Source organism: Montipora foliosa, chromosome 4 (genome assembly GCF_036669935.1).
Source record: "Montipora foliosa isolate CH-2021 chromosome 4, ASM3666993v2, whole genome shotgun sequence".
NCBI lineage: Eukaryota > Metazoa > Cnidaria > Anthozoa > Scleractinia > Acroporidae > Montipora > Montipora foliosa.
The window spans coordinates 10,840,690-10,860,689 of NC_090872.1; the positions used below are offsets into that span (position 1 = coordinate 10,840,690).

At 40.7% G+C, this 20,000-nt stretch overlaps 1 protein-coding gene and 1 non-coding gene across 5 annotated transcripts in view; both read right to left on the bottom strand.

Annotated features, from left to right (window-relative positions):
- Positions 1 to 550: 550 nt before the first annotated feature.
- The window catches only part of LOC137999798 (putative ammonium transporter 3), a 37,396-nt gene continuing 17,946 nt past the window's right edge, over positions 551 to 20,000 (bottom strand). For all 4 annotated transcript variants that reach the window (XM_068845715.1, XM_068845716.1, XM_068845718.1 and 1 more), the window contains 4 exons: positions 15,830 to 16,923; positions 6,414 to 6,473; positions 5,700 to 5,776; positions 551 to 4,561 (listed from right to left, as the gene is read on the bottom strand). In XM_068845715.1, coding sequence (XP_068701816.1) covers positions 3,765 to 4,561; positions 5,700 to 5,776; positions 6,414 to 6,473; positions 15,830 to 16,596 — 1,701 coding nt within the window. In that variant the 5' untranslated portion in view covers positions 16,597 to 16,923 and the 3' untranslated portion in view covers positions 551 to 3,764. The remainder of the gene's footprint in view (positions 4,562 to 5,699; positions 5,777 to 6,413; positions 6,474 to 15,829; positions 16,924 to 20,000) is intronic.
- Trnal-uag (transfer RNA leucine (anticodon UAG)) lies at positions 18,680 to 18,753 on the bottom strand. Its single transcript has one exon. It is a non-coding gene; the product is annotated as a tRNA-Leu (tRNA).

Below are 20,000 nucleotides of genomic sequence, written 5' to 3' on the forward strand. Positions count from 1 at the left end.
TGAATCCAGGCCTGAACAATATTATATAATTTAGAACAGATGGCGAAAAGGCTCTCGTAACAGGCTTCAAGAATAACTTTGATAGAGCCACCCATCTCCTTTGCGACTTTCACTTGAAAGCGAACGCTGACACCAAACTTCGGGAATTTGGCATCATCGGTAGAACGAAAGAAAGTCTTTTATTTATCGCAGATATATTTGGCAGACGAATAGGAAGTGTGTTGGAGAAAGGCCTCGTGCATGCTTCTAGCAAAGCCGTGTTTGAGAAGCAACTCGGACAGTTGGAAGAGAAATGGTCAGGATTGCTTGACAAGGGACGACGTTTTTGCGCCTGGTTTCAGAATCACAAAAGTGGAGAATTTATAAACTGTGACATAAGTCCAGTACGTCAAAGAGCAGGACTTGGCTGTGCCCCAGAAAGGTTTACCACCAATAGATCAGAGAAAACGAACAGTTTATTGTAAGAATTCTTCTCACAGGACCATGGAGAGAAGAAATTTGACAAGTATTCATTTGCTTTATCCGTGGAAAGGCTAGTAAAGGTCCAAAACAAGAGATCGAGTTAGCAATTGTGGGAAGAGGTGACTATAAGCTGAGACAAAAATTCCAGCATCTAGAGGTTTTACCAAGTGACTGGAGCAGAATGCTGCGTTAAAGAAAGTCCACATCATCAATATGCAGGAAATGCAGTCATCAAGTGTGACTAGTTCGACAAATGGTCTTCTCATTCAGTGGCCTAGATCCTATCATGAAAGATATACTAAGTCAAGGCATTGATCGGATACCCAATGACATTTTGTCAACAATGGTTTCAAAGGCAGTTTCTTTAGCTGACGGCTTGGTTTCTCATACCATTGATACAGTAGGTGTACCTTCTAAGTCCAATCCAAGAAGTCCACTTGTTGTGAATCTGTTCCCCAGTGGAAAGGTGGAATGTTCCAACTGTCCCAGATTTGCATCTTTTTGCATTTGTGCCCACTTCCTTGGTGCATGTATGAACAAAGATCGTCTTTCAAACAACCTTCGCTGGCTTGTAAGTACGAAACGGATTTCTAGAGGAGTACATTTATCCGCAGAAGTAACATATGACATGCCCAAGGGAAGAGGACGAAAAGAAGAAAGAGCTTCAAGGAAAAGAAACACCACCAAGAAAGTCCGACTAAAGTGGTACATCAATCCTTCCTTGGTGCCAACAGCAACCTAAATAACAACTCTCAGAGCCCCTCGTAGTGGTGCAGTGTTCAATATACCTCTCAGTTCCCTGGCCGGAACCAGTTCCCTGACACAAACTACCCCCTACCAAATGTAACAAATCAACCTTCCTCCACCGTGATGCAGCCTGGTTTGGGATTGTACATGCAGCCGTCGCCTTTGCCTTCGCCAGCCCCAGTCCCGCTTGTGCCCGGTAATGCGCGGCAATTCTACGTTAACTCCCTCTTACTGAATATCCCTAGCTTCCCTTCTCCAAGCATTGGGCAGTTTTTCATTTGTCTTTTACAGTATTGCTCAGCTCAACCAACGACATGTTTTGGCTGTGGCAATACTTTAAAGCCCAATTCTTGTATATTTACACCTCTAGGAGATCTTGTTATCGTTTGAAAGATGGCGAGAGAATGGAATTGCCTAGGGCAACTATTCAGAAAGTCGGGAAAAATTTATTTTCACTGTCATGTCTAGTGTGTACAACGGAAACAACCTTTTTTGAATGCAGTTGGTGTTCAGTTCCTCTTGAAATCGAAACTTCGCTCATAAGTACGCACAAGCAATACTTAAGGAATAATCTAGGTATCTGAGTCACGACGGAGGAAACTTTATTTGCAATATACGATACACGTTTTTATACTATATTGATTTTTCTTATTTTTTCATGATTTTCAACCTGTTGATAAATATGTTAGAAAACGTTACTGCTGGGTTCCCGTTAAGTTCCCACTGAAGCGGCGTAATAGGCTAGAAATACTCCCTGTAATTTGAACGTGGATTATGAAATAGTAACTTTTTTAATTTCGTTTTTTTCAAACGATTTATCTTTATTTTAGTTACTGTTAGGTATTTTCTCTAGGCATTATTTCGTCAACCTTCCGATAAATATATGTTGTATTTTCAACCACTGGAACCAATTTACTAGCACAATAAGTTAATGCTAGATTTCAGTTCAAATGTTCCAGTTAAGTTCCCATAAAAAGTCTTTTCAGAGACGTAATGCTCACTCGTTATTTTACTTATTCCAAACCCCGTCACCCTGGCAACCCGCACCTCCGCGCCCCGCACCCTGAAATGACCCTGAAAATTTAAGTCACAATCTTAGATGAATAGACAATCTCAAACTGAACAATAAATCCGGGTAAATAACAAAGCAAAAACTGAGTTTTTCTTGAAGTCAATAACTCCACTGGCAGAAAGAATTATATTAGGTTGGAAAAAAATATCTTTAATCTCACCTGCAGAAAGGCATGCAGTTTGCAAATCTTGTCCTGTTTGGCAGCTCAGAGCTCACAGCTCACCGTCAGCTTAGAACTTAAATAGCGTACAGAATATGATTCTAAATCATGTTAAACTATATATTCGGTTTTACGCCTAGTGCAAAAATGAATTTCTAATGACCTGTAAATGATTCCCTTTGGTTGGCCGAGGTTCGGGTGAAGTTCCTGTTTTTTTTTTGTAACTATATTGTCGGAGAAGTTCTGCTGACAAGTAGCCACAAATGATCGGAAAATGTTTTTCTAAGATCAACAAATAACGCAAAGTTCTCTTTCAATTTTTAATTGCACCAGGGCACCTTGTGGGCTGTTAAAGTTTTCAGCGTGCAGCTTCTGTCATTGAGATTAGGCAAGAGGAAATGAAAAGACACATGGACAGTTAATAATACGGCAGCGGGGAATCACAAAAGAAGTTATCTCTGGTGGATGTCAGTGTGGGACAGTGATTAGTTTCCCGTAAATTGGGCTCAATATTCTCCTTTTCATTTCGTAGACTGGGAAGGAAGCAAGATATTTCGTATCTTTTTCACCGATTGATGAAAGGATGTCCCAGAAACAACGAGTAAAACTGGTCTGTCCTGATGACGGTCCGCTAGATTCACATACAAAGATTTAAGAGCGGTGGGATATTGTTGAAACTCCGAAAAAACCCCGGCTAAGCTCCTGCATCGATATTCTCGATACAGTAGTCAATGCTGAGCATTTGATTTCTGAGATCTTCCGCTCGTTTTAAGTTAGCGTCGTAACTTCATCCTGTCAAAATTTTAGCCCGCGGGGCTATCTTTTCGGGACCACCAAGTTTAGCTTTCGCGCTAAAGCTTCGTATAAGCAGTGAATTTATGGGTGAAAACGGAACTTCCTTCGACATTTTACAGAAAAAGAATTAGACAGTGGCCTTTACAACATTGCCTTCTTTTCAGTTAAATCTCTTACGCTCCTAGCGCTGGAACACTAATTGCTGAAATTAACAATTAACGCAAATCAAATCAAATGTTGGTTTTTGAGGAGAGGGGAAACCGGAGTACCCGAAAAAAAAAACCTCTGGGTGCAGAGTAGAGAACCAACGAAGTCAACCCAAATATGATGTCGAGTCTGGGAATCGGACCCGGGTCACATTGGTGGGAGGCGAACGCTCTCACCACTGCGTCATCCTAGCACCCTTGCAAACTAATGGGGATAAACTCTTCAATTAGGAAAAAGTTGAAGTTGAAGTTGAAGTGTAACATGCATGATGAAGTTTGGTTTGATTTACGTTACGTTTCCAAAGTTGAGCTCTAATTCTTGTCAGCTCCCTTGAACGTATGATTCGGTGTTACTTGAGTCTGTAATCAGGCCGCCATTTTCAACCACGCGAATGTGATCTCGACTTTCGATCGCACCGTTCGAGTCGACCACATTTTGTCCTCCGTTGACATACGACAATTGCACCGTAAAGGTACCGTTTCTAGGACTCTCATTTCGACTTCCTTTGATTGATACAGCTTTTCGCAACTTCCGCCGAAAAAGCTTTCTCTTCATGGGGACCCTTTTCCAGAAAGATTTGTGCCCGTTATCGTTGTCCTGGAAAGTGTCGATGGCTAAAGTTATCGGCAAATCGTTTAGCACGTTTACCTCCACAGATTTTAACTGTTCGGAGCCGTTTTCTTTTTCATCGTAAATTCCTTGAAGCGTGAAATCGTTTTCGACAATCCCATGTTCAACGTGATCGGCGCCCAACAGCTCATTCTCCCTGCTCACGCGCAGCCCGAAAACCTTGTCAACCAATAACAACTCTAGGAACGTAGTAGCAGCGGCCCAAGCGGAAACAGAAACGACCAATAGGATTTGTACTCCAAGAAAACTCCATGGACCGCCTTTCAAGACCCCATATTCTTGCGAGAATCGGTTTTCCAAGATGTCTTTCTCGGCAAACAAAGCAACGCTTATTAAACCCCAAATTCCAGCAAAACAATGAGTTGGGACGCAGCCAACCGGGTCATCAATGCGAAGACGGTCAAGAAGAGCACATCCTGGACATGCCAACAGGGCACCCAATGCACCAATGAGCAGGGCTTCCCAAGGTCGAGCGAGGGAGCAGACAGCTAAATCCAGAGGAGAGACAGTAATTTTAAGAGGAAAAGCCCCTGAAGGGATTAACCACTGGGGTCAAATCAATGAAAATTCTACTAGAGGGTTTCAAAATGTTATACTGATTTTACCAAGTATTTGCTAACTTTAGCAGGCCATGACGAGGAGCGAACAACAGCCCTTTATTTCTGTCACGGCGTTTTCAAGGCAGATTTGGTTGATGGTGTTGCGTACCTTTGTCTTCCGATGTGAGCTCAAATCTAAAAATATATCAGTCGACGTAAAAATGCCGTGACATAGGGTTAGTATGGGAGTTGCTTGGTCCTAGTCATGGGTTCTTTCTTGAGGCCCCAGCACAGTCACAAATGGATTTATCTTTAGATACACTTGACGCGCGAAGCAAACAAGGGGCCGCCAATTTTAACCAACTCTCGATTTTCACATGACGTCACGGCGGCCATGTTGGAGCCCCTAAACAAAGAAACGGCGGCCATGTTGGAGCTCCGATCGAATCCTCCGAGAATTTAACTCTATTAGTATGCAAACATTTTCTTTTGTTTTCGCTGAAAAACATGGCTGTTGATCACGTGAGTGAAAACCAACAATCAGAAGACATGACAACTGATTTTCGCGGGAACGGTTATTCTCAAAATAGACTCAATTGTGACTGTGCTGGGAAGCCCACCCTTGCCATAACAACACTCTTGGCTAATTCACTCTTGGTTCCTGCGAAGTTTTGAAAAGCATGCGGCTTTGTCGTGTTTGTTTGAGACAAATTTCCCAGCTTAGCCAGCCAAAAAGGTACAAATTGCAACTGGCCCGAAGCAACCTAGGATTTACTTAACCCCCGGGGGAATGCAACCCCAACCCCCACTCCCGTACCAGCATGTAGTAGGACTTTTCACGGTGTGTGACATGAACATGGAGCTCGTGCCAGTTTTGATGAAGAGATCATGTTGGAGCACGATGTCCAGATTTGGTTGATGGTGTTGCGTACTTTTGTCTTCCGATGTGAGCTCAAATCCCAATTACAGACCGATGCGCCACGGTGCATTTAAAGCGTTTAGCCGCGTGAAGCAATGAAAAGGACATCTTTACAACTTTATTACCTTCTTTGGTTATGATAAATTAAACATTCTACGATTTACTCACCCGTTATGCTTACGAGCCCTGCCAGAATACCGGTCACAAAAATGGGAATATTTAGTTTGTTCTTGAAGCAGAGATAACTGCGAGTAATAAAAGAAAATAACAACACATGAGAGCAAAATAGGATCTTTCAAGAACAGGAGCCTCCCGGTGTACGATATTCTTGAGTCAACCTTTGCATGTATCTTTCTATTTTTAGAACTAACCCTTCAACAGGAGACCCACATTTACATGAATTTAGACCAATTTGCATACATTGTTTTTGCTATTTTTGTCTTCGTTTGACGATAACTTTATTCTGATTGGCCATTCTAAACAGTGCGTGCAGAGCCGACGAACTCGTGGCGTTCTTAAAATAGAAAGATACGCGCAAAGGTTGACTGGTAGGGCTTGTCATGGGTTCCTGTCAAAAACTAATTAACAAAGCTCTTTCCACACGATGTTCCATTTAGCTCTACGTAGAGCTACTGATTTTTTTTTTTTACACGACAACATAACATTGCGCTTTGCATGAATAGAAAAGAGCGTTTTTTGTAAATAACCAGTTCCTTTTTTTCAGTTTTTGATTGGCCAATCTCGTTCTCAAGGCTGATCGAGGTTGATGATTACCTTCATTAATCTTGGCTCTTATCAGCGATTTATTTGATGACAAGGCAACTTGGAATCGTGATTCCCAATATAATCAATTTCCAAATCATTCCATTTCCCTGGACTCACCTGTAAGCCATTCCCATAACTCCTCCGCCTATGGAACCATTGATAGTAACGACTGCTGCCCTGTTTGTGCAATAAAATAGGAGCGCATAAGCAGTATACGTAACATCAACATTTATGGTCTAAATCGCCAGCTCATTCTCAGTTTAAAAACTTGTGAGACTGACGGAAGGCGTAACACAAACGAAACATAAGAGGAAAAAATTTGAATAATGACCCAATTACCCAGAAGCCCATGACTGGGAGCGAACAACTCCCCATACTTACGGTGCGTTTTCTTTGGGGCAGTGTGGCCCAGTGGTCAGGGCGCTTGCCTTGAGATCCGGGGATCTCGGGTTCAAGACCTGCTCTGACCACTCATTGAATTTGATCCTGGTAGTCCCTGGTTCAACTTCCCAGCTGCACTTGTAAATAGCCAACTGGTTTGCCTCCGGCCAGTCGGGATTCTTAACAGTTGTTGTCGTTATTCTGTTCAGGCGTTTCGTTGTGTTTCATTGACCCTGAAAAGCCCCTATGGGGAGCGGTCCATTAAGCATGTATGTATGTAAATCCGGATTCTTGTACCTAAAGGCGGATTTTACGTTTCTTTACTAAAATCCGAAAATGGATTATTGATCTGAAAAATCCACTCTCCGAGTGAATCTGAATCTGGAGTTTTAGGATTCATGATCCGTGCATTTTTTTGGGAGACGGATTACGTTTGGCCAGCGGTAGTCTTGTGAAAGTAAATGTTCCCGCTATTTGCGGGAATCATGGCGAGCAATTCAAGGTGATTTTTCAGTGCCTAAACTCGTGTAAAACTTTGTGGTCAGACAGACGAAAGCTCATCACAAAAGCATTTCTTACTTTTTCGCGTACTTCTACGTCGGAATTCATCCAAACTTTCGACCAAAATGTGTTTTTCTTTTTTTGCTTTATTCAGAGAGAAATTTCGCTTTCCGACGAAAGTAATTTTAGCCTAGCAACGCTTAGCACAATCGTTTACAATATAACGGAGATTGAGTAAACCAATAAGAGCACGAGAAATGCATTATCCGAGGTTGAGAATTTAATAATTTGCATTAATCCTAACCGGCTGAAAGTGGACTGTTAAGCCAGAAAAACCCGTTTTTGGATTCTTCGTTTCTTTGGGGACGAAGTACCTGTGTGATCTGAGATCATAAATTTTGGATTCTCCCAAAGAAACGCACTGCATTTTTACAAACCGATCTATTTTTAGACTATTTTTTCCGCAAAAAACAAACCTAGAGTTCTGGTTCGGTGACGCTATGACTTCAAGTTAGTTTCTTGTGATTGGCCATCGGGCTCCCTAGGGAGTCCCATTTGCGGTTCCTGCCCAAACCCAACTCGAGCCAACGAAACAAAGAAAAATTTTACACCGAGGATAATCCAAATCGTTAGCACAAGGGTAGAAGAGGTTATTTTTTGGCATTTCGGAAGGGGTCTCCAAACGTCACAACTGTCTTTGTGAGGAAAAACAATGTGTAGCATGTTTCTTTCCTTCTGTCGGTGAAAAATAAAGTAATTTGTAACGCAAATACTAATCGAAAGTGAAAACAAAAAAGTTCGAATTTGACCAAGAAACCGCCCCAACGACCATGAACACTGTGACATTACAGAGATTTAGCATCACGGCAACTCGAGTATTTAGTTACTAAAAAGCAAAAACAAAACTCGGAGTATTTTCAAACATTGTTTGTAGAGGAAGACGCTTTATAAAATGAAAATCCTTACCCGTCAAATTTTGAGAGTTTCGATGAAGCTGTTTTGTCGATCAACAGAGACAACGCGAGTTCATGAAGAAAATTGCGGCAAGGAGTCAGTAATGAAATATCTCACCATGAAACCTAATTTTTTCTCCTTTGGCATACCGGAAAATGGTTTGGGGGTACCGGTACTTTTTTTTCCCGCAAACAACTTCTTATGTAAAAGAAAACGAGAAGAAAATTTCACGTATGCGGCAAACGTGAAAATGCCTACTTTCACGTAGAAAAGGCAAGCGGCAACCAGCAAACGTAGAAAAGGGCGGGAAAATCATGGTCACGTAGTCACTTTTGCTGTTCGCGTTTCAAGTAAACGTGATGCTAAATGTCTCAAATGTTACCATGACTAGCGTGACCTCCGTGACTAGCGTGACCTCCGTGACCCATCAACAGCCATAGTAACCATGACCTTTAGTACCGCGACCATCGTGACCACCACGACCACCGTAGATAAATATAATATTAATAAAATAACTGATAAAGTAATAAAAGAACTAAGTTCTCCAACTTCGATGGGGCTTATGCCCCCAAAATAGTAAAATAGAACAAATATGAAAAATTGGTCAAACGATGAGATAGGATTGTGAAACCATAAACGTTTATTAATTTACGTTTAATTGAAATGCTGCTACGCAGCAAGACTATACCAAGCCTGATTCACAGTCGTTACCTGGTATTGAACATAAGAGCTGGCTCAAGCTGCTTGGTATTATTATATGACAAGGAAACCCTTGCTGTTGGGACCTCCACGTTGACAACCTAATAGCCAAAGCAAGCAGTCTGCTGTACATATTGAGGGTTTGCAAGTTCTCAAGACCAACTCAGCAAGTTATTTGACTCCCTCATTTTATCCTGATTTACATATGGCCTAGAAGTTTGGGGATCTACTGGTCAGAAGTATTTGGATCGAATAGACAACTTCTGCAAACGAGCCTACCGATATGGATGTACTTCCAAGGCTGACTTCAACATATCGACCTTAATTCAAGAGAAAGATCACCTATTGTTCAATAATATCACAACCACGAAAGACCATCCACTCCAAGATTTGCTGCCGCCAAAACGGACAAAAATATGTAAGGAAAAGGGGGCATGAATTTCAGCTGCCCCAGATAAGAACTGAAAGATACAAAAACTCGTTTATGAACAGATGCCTTTTTAAACTTGTGTGATTATATACCGTGATATTTTATGGTCTCTTTTTTTATCTTTTTACATCTGATTGTAGATTTTAAATTGTTTTTATTATTCAAGATTTCAATCATATTTATGGCATTTTAGCTTTGCGTAAAAAATAGAACTGTTAATTTGATAATTCAAAATCCTCATTCAGTAAAACAATGTTTTTTTAAGTTTCTCTTTGCCTAAATACCCAAGTTCTTTTTTCATAAAATCACTTAAATGATCCATGCACTTTTCATCGATTTATTAAGGAACATGGTCATCTATTTCATAATACAAAAGTAAACAATATCCACTTCCTGTTTCGAAATGTCATGTTTTCTGAAATTCCAAATTTCTGATACTACTGAAAATATGTTCTCGTTTTTTTCCATTAACACCTTTAGTATATATCTTTATCTTGTCATAAGAAAATCTTGAATTTTCTGGATTCGTAAATTCGCAAATCTTCAACATCATATTCATGTGTATCGAAAATCTTTTTTATTTTCATAAAATATTTTATTTCATTGAATCATTTTGAAGACTTCTATATATCCTCAGGCTAGCTCAGGCCTGTTGTGTTTGCCGGATTCTATCCTTTCAATCAGTCCGGAATGGAGGAGTCAGATGCCTGGATCCCGCCCTTTCTGCCCTTCGTTCTTTTCCATTATATTCCTTTGCCACTCATCGTTGAATACTGACCGGTTCTACGCATGCGCATTGAATATAACTCCTTTGTTCCAGTGACAGGATAAAATCCCAATCTCATTTAATTTTGCAAGTCTCAAATTTTGTAATCTTGGATGAATCTTTAACCCCTTAAGCCTTTTTTCTAGCTCTTCCATTTGCATTTCCATTTCCATTTATTTACTCGAGATTTATTTATGCCAAGCTATTTAAAATAAAAGAATTTCGCAAATCATTTCTTGCTGTTTCCTTGTGATACATATTTCTTAAGCGAGTTAATTGTTCCGGAAGGCCATTTCTGAAATAAGTGTTGTGTTTAATTTTCCTTCACACGAGAAATGAGTAATTAACATGTAAAGTAAACCAATATTAACTTAATTTCCATAATGGCTTGCATGCAGCATACTGCCTAATAAAAAAGCATTTCAGGTCTTTAAATAAATCTTTAAATAAATAACTTTTGCGCGAATAAATTTTTCTGTGTATTTGTAAACGTCTTGACCATCTTCATTTAATAAATGAGGCAGAAAGTTTTTTTAGGAAGCTCATGGACGATAAAAAGAATTACATTACATGCAAACTGACTTGCACGTCAAGGGTAAGCGATTTTACCGTGCCAAAAACAATGAAACACACTATCTTAATGTGACGTTTTCCTCGGCGCAGATTTTGGAAGCAAAAACGGTTACGATTGGCTTACACTAGAAGTCAAGAAAAAACAAAACTTTTAAAAAGGAGAATTCACGACGATCAAATGGATTTACGACTTGTCGCGGAGCCGATGTTTCTGCGGGATTGAAGAGACACTTTACCACGTCAAACAACGAGTGCCCTTTCATTACCTACACAAGGCAAAGGAGCATAAGATTTGGGTCCATAACATCATGACGGAAATCAATTTACCATTTCGGAAATTGACTTTTTGGTTTATACCAAGGTCGAGGAAGGTAGAGAGTAAGGTTCGAGAAGATCATCGTGACTTAAATTATGGCAATTAAATGAATGTGAGGTGATTTCCTCGATATTTTTCCGGGCACGGTATTTGAACACTTAAAATGTATTTCCTTTGTTAAAAAAAGGAAGGTTTTGGCGTTTCGGTTTTCACCGGCTGGAGGAGGGGGGGGGGGGGAAGGGGGTATTGAGGGGGGAGCTCACAAATTATAAATTTGGGGTACAATACAACGTGTTACAATATTTTGAACCAACCCTTCTAACATGTTAAATTGGGACTACTTTCTTCTCCAAGAAAAACACTGCTAGGAAAGGTGCAAGCTGAAAGGCACGTGCCAGTGAAGACTGTATTAATTTGGGCTTTTTCGCTTTTCCTTCTCGTTGCTTAGAAGTTGAACTCTATAATTTTGGAGGTTCTTCGCAGCCGTGTTGTTGTGGCTGTTTCTTTTTTTTTTGGCGCCAGTAGCAAAGGCCTTTCGCCGCTTTCTCTTAGTCTGTGAATATACTGAATCAGGGGCTTTTTTTTTTTTTGGCGCCAGTAGCAAAGGCCTTTCGCCGCTTTCTCTTAGTCTGTGAATATACTGAATCAGGGGCTTTTTTTTTTTTTGGCGCCAGTAGCAAAGGCCTTTCGCCGCTTTCTCTTAGTCTGTGAATATACTGAATCAGGGGCTTTTTTTTTTTTTTGGCGCCAGTAGCAAAGGCCTTTCGCCGCTTTCTCTTAGTCTGTGAATATACTGAATCAGGGGCTTTTTTTTTTTTTTTGGCGCCAGTAGCAAAGGCCTTTCGCCGCTTTCTCTTAGTCTGTGAATATACTGAATCAGGGGCTTTTTTTTTTTTTTTGGCGCCAGTAGCAAAGGCCTTTCGCCGCTTTCTCTTAGTCTGTGAATATACTGAATCAGGGGTCGTTTTTTCTGCCTCTTGGATAACTTTGCAATGATAGTCTCGTCCTAACGACTTTTATTTGTTTATGCAGCATAAGGGTCATGCATGTCTATATTTTTGCCCCGTAGTCAAATCGCCCATCTGATTACTAAAGACGTCCCTTGTCACCGTTTTTCAGGGTTGCGTCCTTTGTCAGCTTTACCCCGTGGACCTTTGATGGGATCTTCCTCGTGTTTGCTAATAACTTCTACTTTCTCTTAATCACTTGAAAAATCCTAGCGTCAAGGTCAATTACTAATATCTTCCTTCGTCTTGAAATCAGTGACTGTCAATAAATTATGTCAGTTTTTCATGTTATCTAAGAGGCTTGTTTTTCTCTAGACGCTCCATGAGTCTACACTGGGTTGCCTGTGGTACGTGTTACACTAAAACAGAAGGCACTGAGTTGGGTGGTATTGAACTGCAGTGTCCAGTTCATTTTTTTTTAAAATGGATGAGGAACTTTTAGCCGACTCAGGAATTCTCGGCTGGACGTCTCCTGACGGTATAGATATCCGTCAACAAAGGCTAAAAACATAACACAAAAGATGTTTCGTATGCAGAAAAGTGAAAAAGCATTCAGGATCGATCAGATTGTACTGTGAACTTACGTTAAGCAGAAAAAAGTAATTGATTTTTTATTGAATGACCATATTTAGGGGCGAGATGAATTTTGTGGGGAACACAAATCTATTTCAGTTCGTTTGCGCGCATCGACAGTGGCGGTTAGTGCTGGGACACGAAACCATTTTTCGTTCTATAGGATTTATGGATTAACTCTCTCACCCGAGGAAAAATGGTACAGCCTTTCAAATCAACTGGTTGGTCGAAATGTTAGCCAATTTGTCGAAGGAAAGTTCTTTCAGCTCTTTCGAAGCGAGATTTGTCTTGTCGCCTTGAAGTCGGTATTTTGTTGCGGAAAAATGGTGATCACGTTCCGGAATTCGGAGGGTCTAATCTGCAGGTCGCAGGTCACAGGTTGCAGGTCATTGTTTCACCAATACAGAAAGTATCCTAAACATTCTTAAAAGCTAACCTTAGGCTTAAAAACTTTGTTTAGCCCTAAGGTTAGCTTCTAAGAATGTTTAGGATACTTTCTGTATTGGTGAAACAATGACCTGCAACCTGTGACCTGCGACTTGCGACCTGCAGATTAGACTCGCCGTCCTAAATTCTGGTAAAAACGTGGACGAAGCTTACGGAATAACTTTGTTTGGCCTCTGTGGGGATTAATTGAGCAGTCGTCGTCTGAATGTCATGGATTTCTGTATTCATGCAGATGTTTTCAAGCGAGTTATGGAGGCAGTAAACAATGCTGATGTCGGGGAATTCGGTGCTGAAAGCCTTAGCTTCCCGGTGTACAGGCTCACGCTCAAACGCCAAAATCGCGAAGAATAGAAGTTTTGAATTGGAAAGGAAACTTGCGTTTTATTGGGGAAAGTTAGCAGTTGAGGTAAAATAATTGCTGTTAGGCTCAATTTCATGATATCAGGATATCATGATAGCAGGAGAATGATAAGTCTGTGATTAATATTGTATGTGCCTGCCTGTGACATGCTGGAAAATCAATTAGCCCGGAATGAAATTTTACACAGCTTCAATTGGGCATTCTAAATTTCCCAGTTCCTCCGTTAACGAGTTCCGTAAGTATAAAACTTAAAAATGGATTGCGGCTTTAAAATCAGAAAAGAGCCAATTCACCGTTGCTGTTGAGAAAAGTGTATGCCAGGCAAAACAAAATGCATCTCGGTAGCATGAAAGTTAAGAAATAATTTGCCTGTGTTTAAATTAACAAATACACCAATACATCACTAACGTTTCATGTATAACCGGAGAATTGGGGAAGCAGATGTTCGAAGGTGTAAAGGCCGGGACACACTAGGCGACAAGTCGCAGCGACACGTCTCTGCGACAAGTTGCTCGATGTGTACTACTTGCAAAACAAGTCGCTGCGACACGACGCCTGTTCGGAGCACACGCAGTGATCTCGTATGAGCGGGAATGTGAACTAGTTTTCTAATTTAATGTGGCTGACCATATGACGCTTTCTCATTGGTTCATTTATATTTTGTCGCAGCGACTTTTTGCCGGAAGTGTACACACGATGCGACAACGCTGCTTTCGCTAATTTTGTCGCTGCGATAAGTCGCACGAATTCAAACTGGTTTGAATTCGTGCGACTGATCGCGGCGACAAAATTCTGCGCAGCGACAATGATTTTCATGAAGTTAACCGTGTCACACAACGCGATTTGTTGCGGCGACTTGTCCCCGGGACGTGTCGCAGCGACTTATCGCCTAGTGTGTCCCGGCCTTAATAGCTGTTGAGTTTTATTCCTCAGTTATCGAGTTCCATAAATATAAAACTTAAAAATGGATTGCTTTAAAATCAGAGATGTCGAGCCAGCAGAGGCCCTTTGGCTAACACAAGTTTAATCATTTTGTAATGTCCTATCTCATTTTGAGGTCTTTTAGTTTTTTAATCTTTTGTAATAAATTCAGTTTAAGGACGGTGCCTACTAATTAACGATATTTTTGCGGAAGCAGACCAATGCAAAACGCTTTCAAAAAAAGCACAACCTTGCTTATCTTTCCCTTAACAAATGCAAATATTCAGAAAATATCAACTTCCATTTTTCGTCTGTAACACACTTTCCAACTCATTGGTCTGTATGACAGATCATACTGTACACTGACTTACAACTAGTCTGAACTGTAAAAATGAAAGAAGAGTTTTGAGCTGATCTGACAAAACACCCATAACATCAATACCAACTACAGCTTAGGACACGATTGTTAAAACATTTTACAATATCTTGCCCTCTCACAATGTTGTTTTGCCAAATGAACTCAGAAATTCCCGTGCAAACAACATTGTGAAGGGAGAGAGAGCCGCGAAAACTTCAGATCTGTATATTTGTGTACTGTTCCAAGGAATTTTATTTACAGCCGCTGCTTGTTGATTGCTTTGATCAGTGCATTCCACGTGAACGCCATATTGGCGTCTTGTCTGTTTAAAGATCCACCAAAACGCCATTTTCGACGCCACTCAATAGGTTAATGAAATATTCTACTGTGTCCACCAGAGAAATGTACGCATTTCTACTACCCCCTCAAACCTAACAAAATACGCGCAGAAGACTCTCTGCACAAAGACATCACTTAGAAGGGTAGTGACAGGAAAGGCTTTTAACGACACACAAAAAACGAAAACGACTAAATTTAACTCGTTACCGACTGGATTGCCATATGACAACCAAGAAAAACGCGGGGTCGTTGAAGCCATGTGTAGGGTCAACTGCCAAGAACGTAACATTTCCGCCCCCTCCAACCAAAAAGTGCCAAGCCTACTGATCTCTAATCGGCCACCGTTACCTCGCATCGACGACTGAACAATATCGACATCCGAACAATATCGACATCTTTGTGTAATATAACTATTGGTTTTAAAGATTCATACAAAAAAGATAAAACTGAGAAAATCATCACAGTTCAAAGTTGCATGACATTCGTCAAAAGAAAAACTTTGGTGACCAATGTTTGAAACTGGACCATGCACTCATATGTATACAAGTATAGCCACATTTTTCAAAATGTTGTCCAAATAATATAACAATATACTTGCCGGTGTCCACACCGAGATGGCAAACCTGTTTTATTATATATTCCATGGAGAGAACAAGGTTTTGAAACGAGATTTTCAGGCCGTATGTCTTGACTGAGAATATAAAAAACATCAACTGTGCACTTTAGCACAGATTTTTCAAGTTTTGAGAGGTGGGGAAAGCGACAATGAATTTAGATGTTCACGTACTTTTCAATGCTTTTTGCTTTTTTCAGAAACAGGTGAGAAAAGGAAAATATCCTGATAAACAAATTAGAAGGCAGTGGCTTAATCATAAAATAACTACTATAAAGAGAAAAAAAGTCATACCTGGAAGCTAGTTTCCACTTCATGCCGCTAATTCCAAAGGTGCTACCACAGTTGAAACCTAACCAGCCCCACCATAACATAAAAGTGCCGAGGAGAACATTTGTTGGGGACGCCATTTGTTTTAATGGGGCGTTTTCGTCGAAGCGTGCGATCCGTGGCTTCAACATTAACGTGGCCACTAAACCACTCACACCACCAACCAAATGCACGGGACCACAGCCAGCGATATCCACTGCACCCATTCTGTTGAGCCAACCACCATGATCCCAAATCCAATGAGCCGGAAGACTGTATGTTAGAGTATTGAGGAACGAGTACATGGTGTAAGCTTTTAAACTGGTTCTTTCGGCCATCGCGCCCGAAACAATGGTTGTTGCAGTCGTTGAGAACGAAAGCTGAAAGAAATACTTGGAATAGATTTGTCCCATTTGGTTTTCATCCGCATCGGTCAAGAAGGACCCGAGCCCACAGAATCCATTTCCACGACCGTTCAGTCCGAAACTGAAGGCGAATCCAAACAGCCAATACGAGAGGCCCCCAAAGATTACATCAACTGCATTCTTCACCATAATGTTTACCTCATTTTTCCTAGAAACCATACCGGATTCTAAGAGACCAAATCCAGATTGCATGGTGAAAATGATAAAAGCGCTAGTGAGAATCCACGTTGCATCGTCCGAGCCTATTTCGTCGCCGTCTTTGTTGCTATGCTGTGCGTTTGTTGCTTCTGCCAAAGATTTGTTTACAGTCAGGTTTAAATTGTTCATGTTAGTTTGTTGTTCCCTCTTTGTCTGTGACAAATTATTGAGATATCTTCAATAGCAACAGAGATGCACCCGGTTGCAAAACTACGCGGTTTCGTGTGCGGAAGTATAACTCTTGATAAAACCGTACAGCGTCACTGCATGGTGCTGAAGTTGATTGCAAATTTTGCCTTGATATTAAAATATCACTGGCGCCAACTGCCTGTCCACAAAGCTGCTTAATTCCTCAAATAGCCGAGGGTACCTTATGTCACTTTTACCGATTGTACAGATATCCAGCTGTCAACGAAACCAATTGCCTGCCTATGCAAAATAAAGCTGCTTTATTTCCTAAAAAAAAAACACAGAATTTAAACAAGGCAAATGTCAGAGTGGTTGTAGAACAGTCTATGTCGGAGACCTATAATTATCAAGTTATTTTGTTTTTCTTTTCTTCCATTTTCCTCATCAAAAATTTAACATCGAGGCGTTAATGAGTCTATCGATCACTTTCAAATGAAACTTGGCTTCATTTCCCCTGTGGCAACACAAGTGTATGTATTGTAGGTAAACAGTACAAGCAGTCTTTCGGAACCAGATATGGCACCGACAGCTGAAGACACAAACTTGTCAAAATGTCTAATCTGGTGTGACAGAAACTAAAATGTGTTTTTGGTACGTTTCCATCACTCACAATGATAAAATCAGATACGGCGGACATGGGCTCCAGCGCTAGAACGACTGGACACTTAAATAAAGTTCCTTTCCTTTTATGCAGTCTTACTGAGTTCGACGCATGGGGGACGCAAAGTGAACTTGAAAAAACTAGAAGCCCCCAAAAAAGGTCAATTTTTTAAATTGAGCGGGCTGCACTGCATTCTCGTTTCTAGATCCCATCGTTTCTCTTAGCCGGTGAGGCTTTCGCACGAGAAAACGAAGGGCTATGGAATTTCTATATGAGCCGTACCAAACATGGCGGTGCTCAGAAGCATTACATTCGAAGAATCTCTTTGTGAAGCATTAAGTGGCCTCAACTTAGAGAATGTGCCCTTTCGTGTCGAACAGAAAGAAGCAATAAGTAGTTTTAAACAAAGATACTAATCTTTTACCAACCAGCTTCGAGCCAGCTGACCCTATAGCGGCACATCAGCCATTTTTACTTCTGATTCAAGATTTCATTGTTCGCAAGCTAACCAATGAAAAAACATTAAATTTCTACTGTCTCCAGAGCCCTTCGAGAAATTTCTCGTTAGAAGGCTCCCGGCGCCGACTGAGAGAAACGAAGGGATCTGGGAACAAGAATAGTTGCGCTGTAGAAATTGACCACTTAGAGGGCGCGAAATCTAATAAATTTCGTTTCGTCATGTTGTGTTATGTTATCATGAGGCGGGAAGAATCGTCCAGCTGGCTTCTGTGCCTTTTTTTACGAGTCTTTGAGTGTTCCCGTATGCGTTTTCTTTCACTTTGTGAGACTCGTTTGCTTTCTTTCTTAAGGACGTGCCTACTATGGTTATTGCGCATACGTTCTGCGCATCTCGAGATTCTCGGATTACCTATCGGTGATGCTTACCAAGACAGTGATATTTTTGCGCGGTTTAAAACTATCTCGCGGAGAAAGTAGATCTTAGTAACTACTCTTGGTATCCAAAAAGAAAATTGGGGGTAACCATGCATTTTTGAGAGATAATTAATTTTCAATTTGAGAAAGAACGCCGCATTGCTTTGTATTTTAAAGCTTTTTACAAATATTACTCATCAAATATATTTGAAAAATGCGTGGTTACCCTCAATTTTCTTTTTGGATTTCAATAACGGATGCTCTAACCACTGAGCTACTGGAGACTCTATGGTGAGCAAGGGTGAAATGTGGGTATTTGATTCGAGCTGCATCACGCAGCCACAGAGTCACAGTCAAATATCGACTGACAGCATAGCTCATAACTGCATCACGCAGTCACATTAAGAGCATCATTGAAATCCAGTTGCCTGTATTTCTGTGAACGATACGGCCAACCAACCACCAAAGTGAGCGAATGTGAGAGAATGTTTAACACATATTAAATGAAAGGTGTTACAATTGAACCCACTGGGAATTGGGAAAAATCCGAGCCCCAGATGGGATTCGAACCCACGACCCTCCGTGATCTAGTACGGAAGCTCTCACCACTGAGCTACTGGAGCCTCTATGGTGAGCTAAGGTGAAATGTGGGTATTTGACTCTGTGGCTGCGTGATGCAGCTCGAGTCAAATACCCACGCTTGTTTCACCCTTGCTAACCATAGATTTCAATAACACTTGTTAAAATCTACATTTCCTGCATAATCATAAACCGGGGCAAAAATAACTTTGAATTAAGTAGGCACCGTCCTCAATTGACCCGCTGTCGGATTTCCCCGCGGGAGCCTTTACAGTCAACTTGATTGTGGTCGTCAAACTTTCCGCTTGCATGCCGGATGTAAAAACAACGGCGTAGCTTGCAAGCGCCGGGGATTAATTTGCATTTCTCTAATAGACATGACATTTCCGTCTTAAACAAATTTCAATAAATGACATCCTGGAGTCCGAGGCATTCAGTTTAAGAGTTTAAGTTGCCTTTACATTTTGTAACGTTTTTTTTTTTGGATTGCTCATGGTTTGGTTTGTAAATTAGCCAGGAATTGTCTTAACAATGACCTTGCGATCTCGAGGTCGGCAAACGAGCAAACGAACCAGTAATTGTAAAGTTGTAGGTTCGACAGCTCCAAGGTTCCTTGACGCGGACGTTTTTCTCGAGTTTTCCCGAGGCATCACCGACCGAAAAAAATCCACTTTACAAAGGCAATATGTATCTCCTCCTTTAAAATAGTACTGAAGAATCGTGTTGTTAGCCAGTATTGACTTGGTGTCATTTGCTGTCAGTCGTCTCTATCACCATGGCGTTTATTTCGCTAAGTAGAGTGAGCTAAATGCCTTATTCTTAGTTCGCCCTCCGCGTAATTAATATTGATAACCAATAAGCAAGAGAACTGCTCTTTCTTTGTCTCCAATTTTGAATATTTTTATAATGATTCATCAGTACCCTCCTTTCACAGGATTACAAAATGAGTTGACTCGCAGTGATGGAAAAAGCAAAATAAAATGCAATAAGAGCTGGCTCCAAGGTACATTACAGATGCTCCTTGATATCTTCTTAATGAGACAAAACTTAAATTAATTTTGCGTACGTTCAGTTCAAAGACTTTTTAACTTGAAGTAGTTATTTCTGGAGGTCAGTACCTCTCATCACATTTGTAATTATATTTATTTAGGTTTTGCAGTACAGTAAAGATACCGTTGTCGATGTTCATGTTTGAAATTCTTCCATATTTTCTGGTAAATTCATATGCTAAAACGCATTTTTAATACGAATTGGTAACTTTCCATCAAAGTCCAACGAAGACTGAATGTAG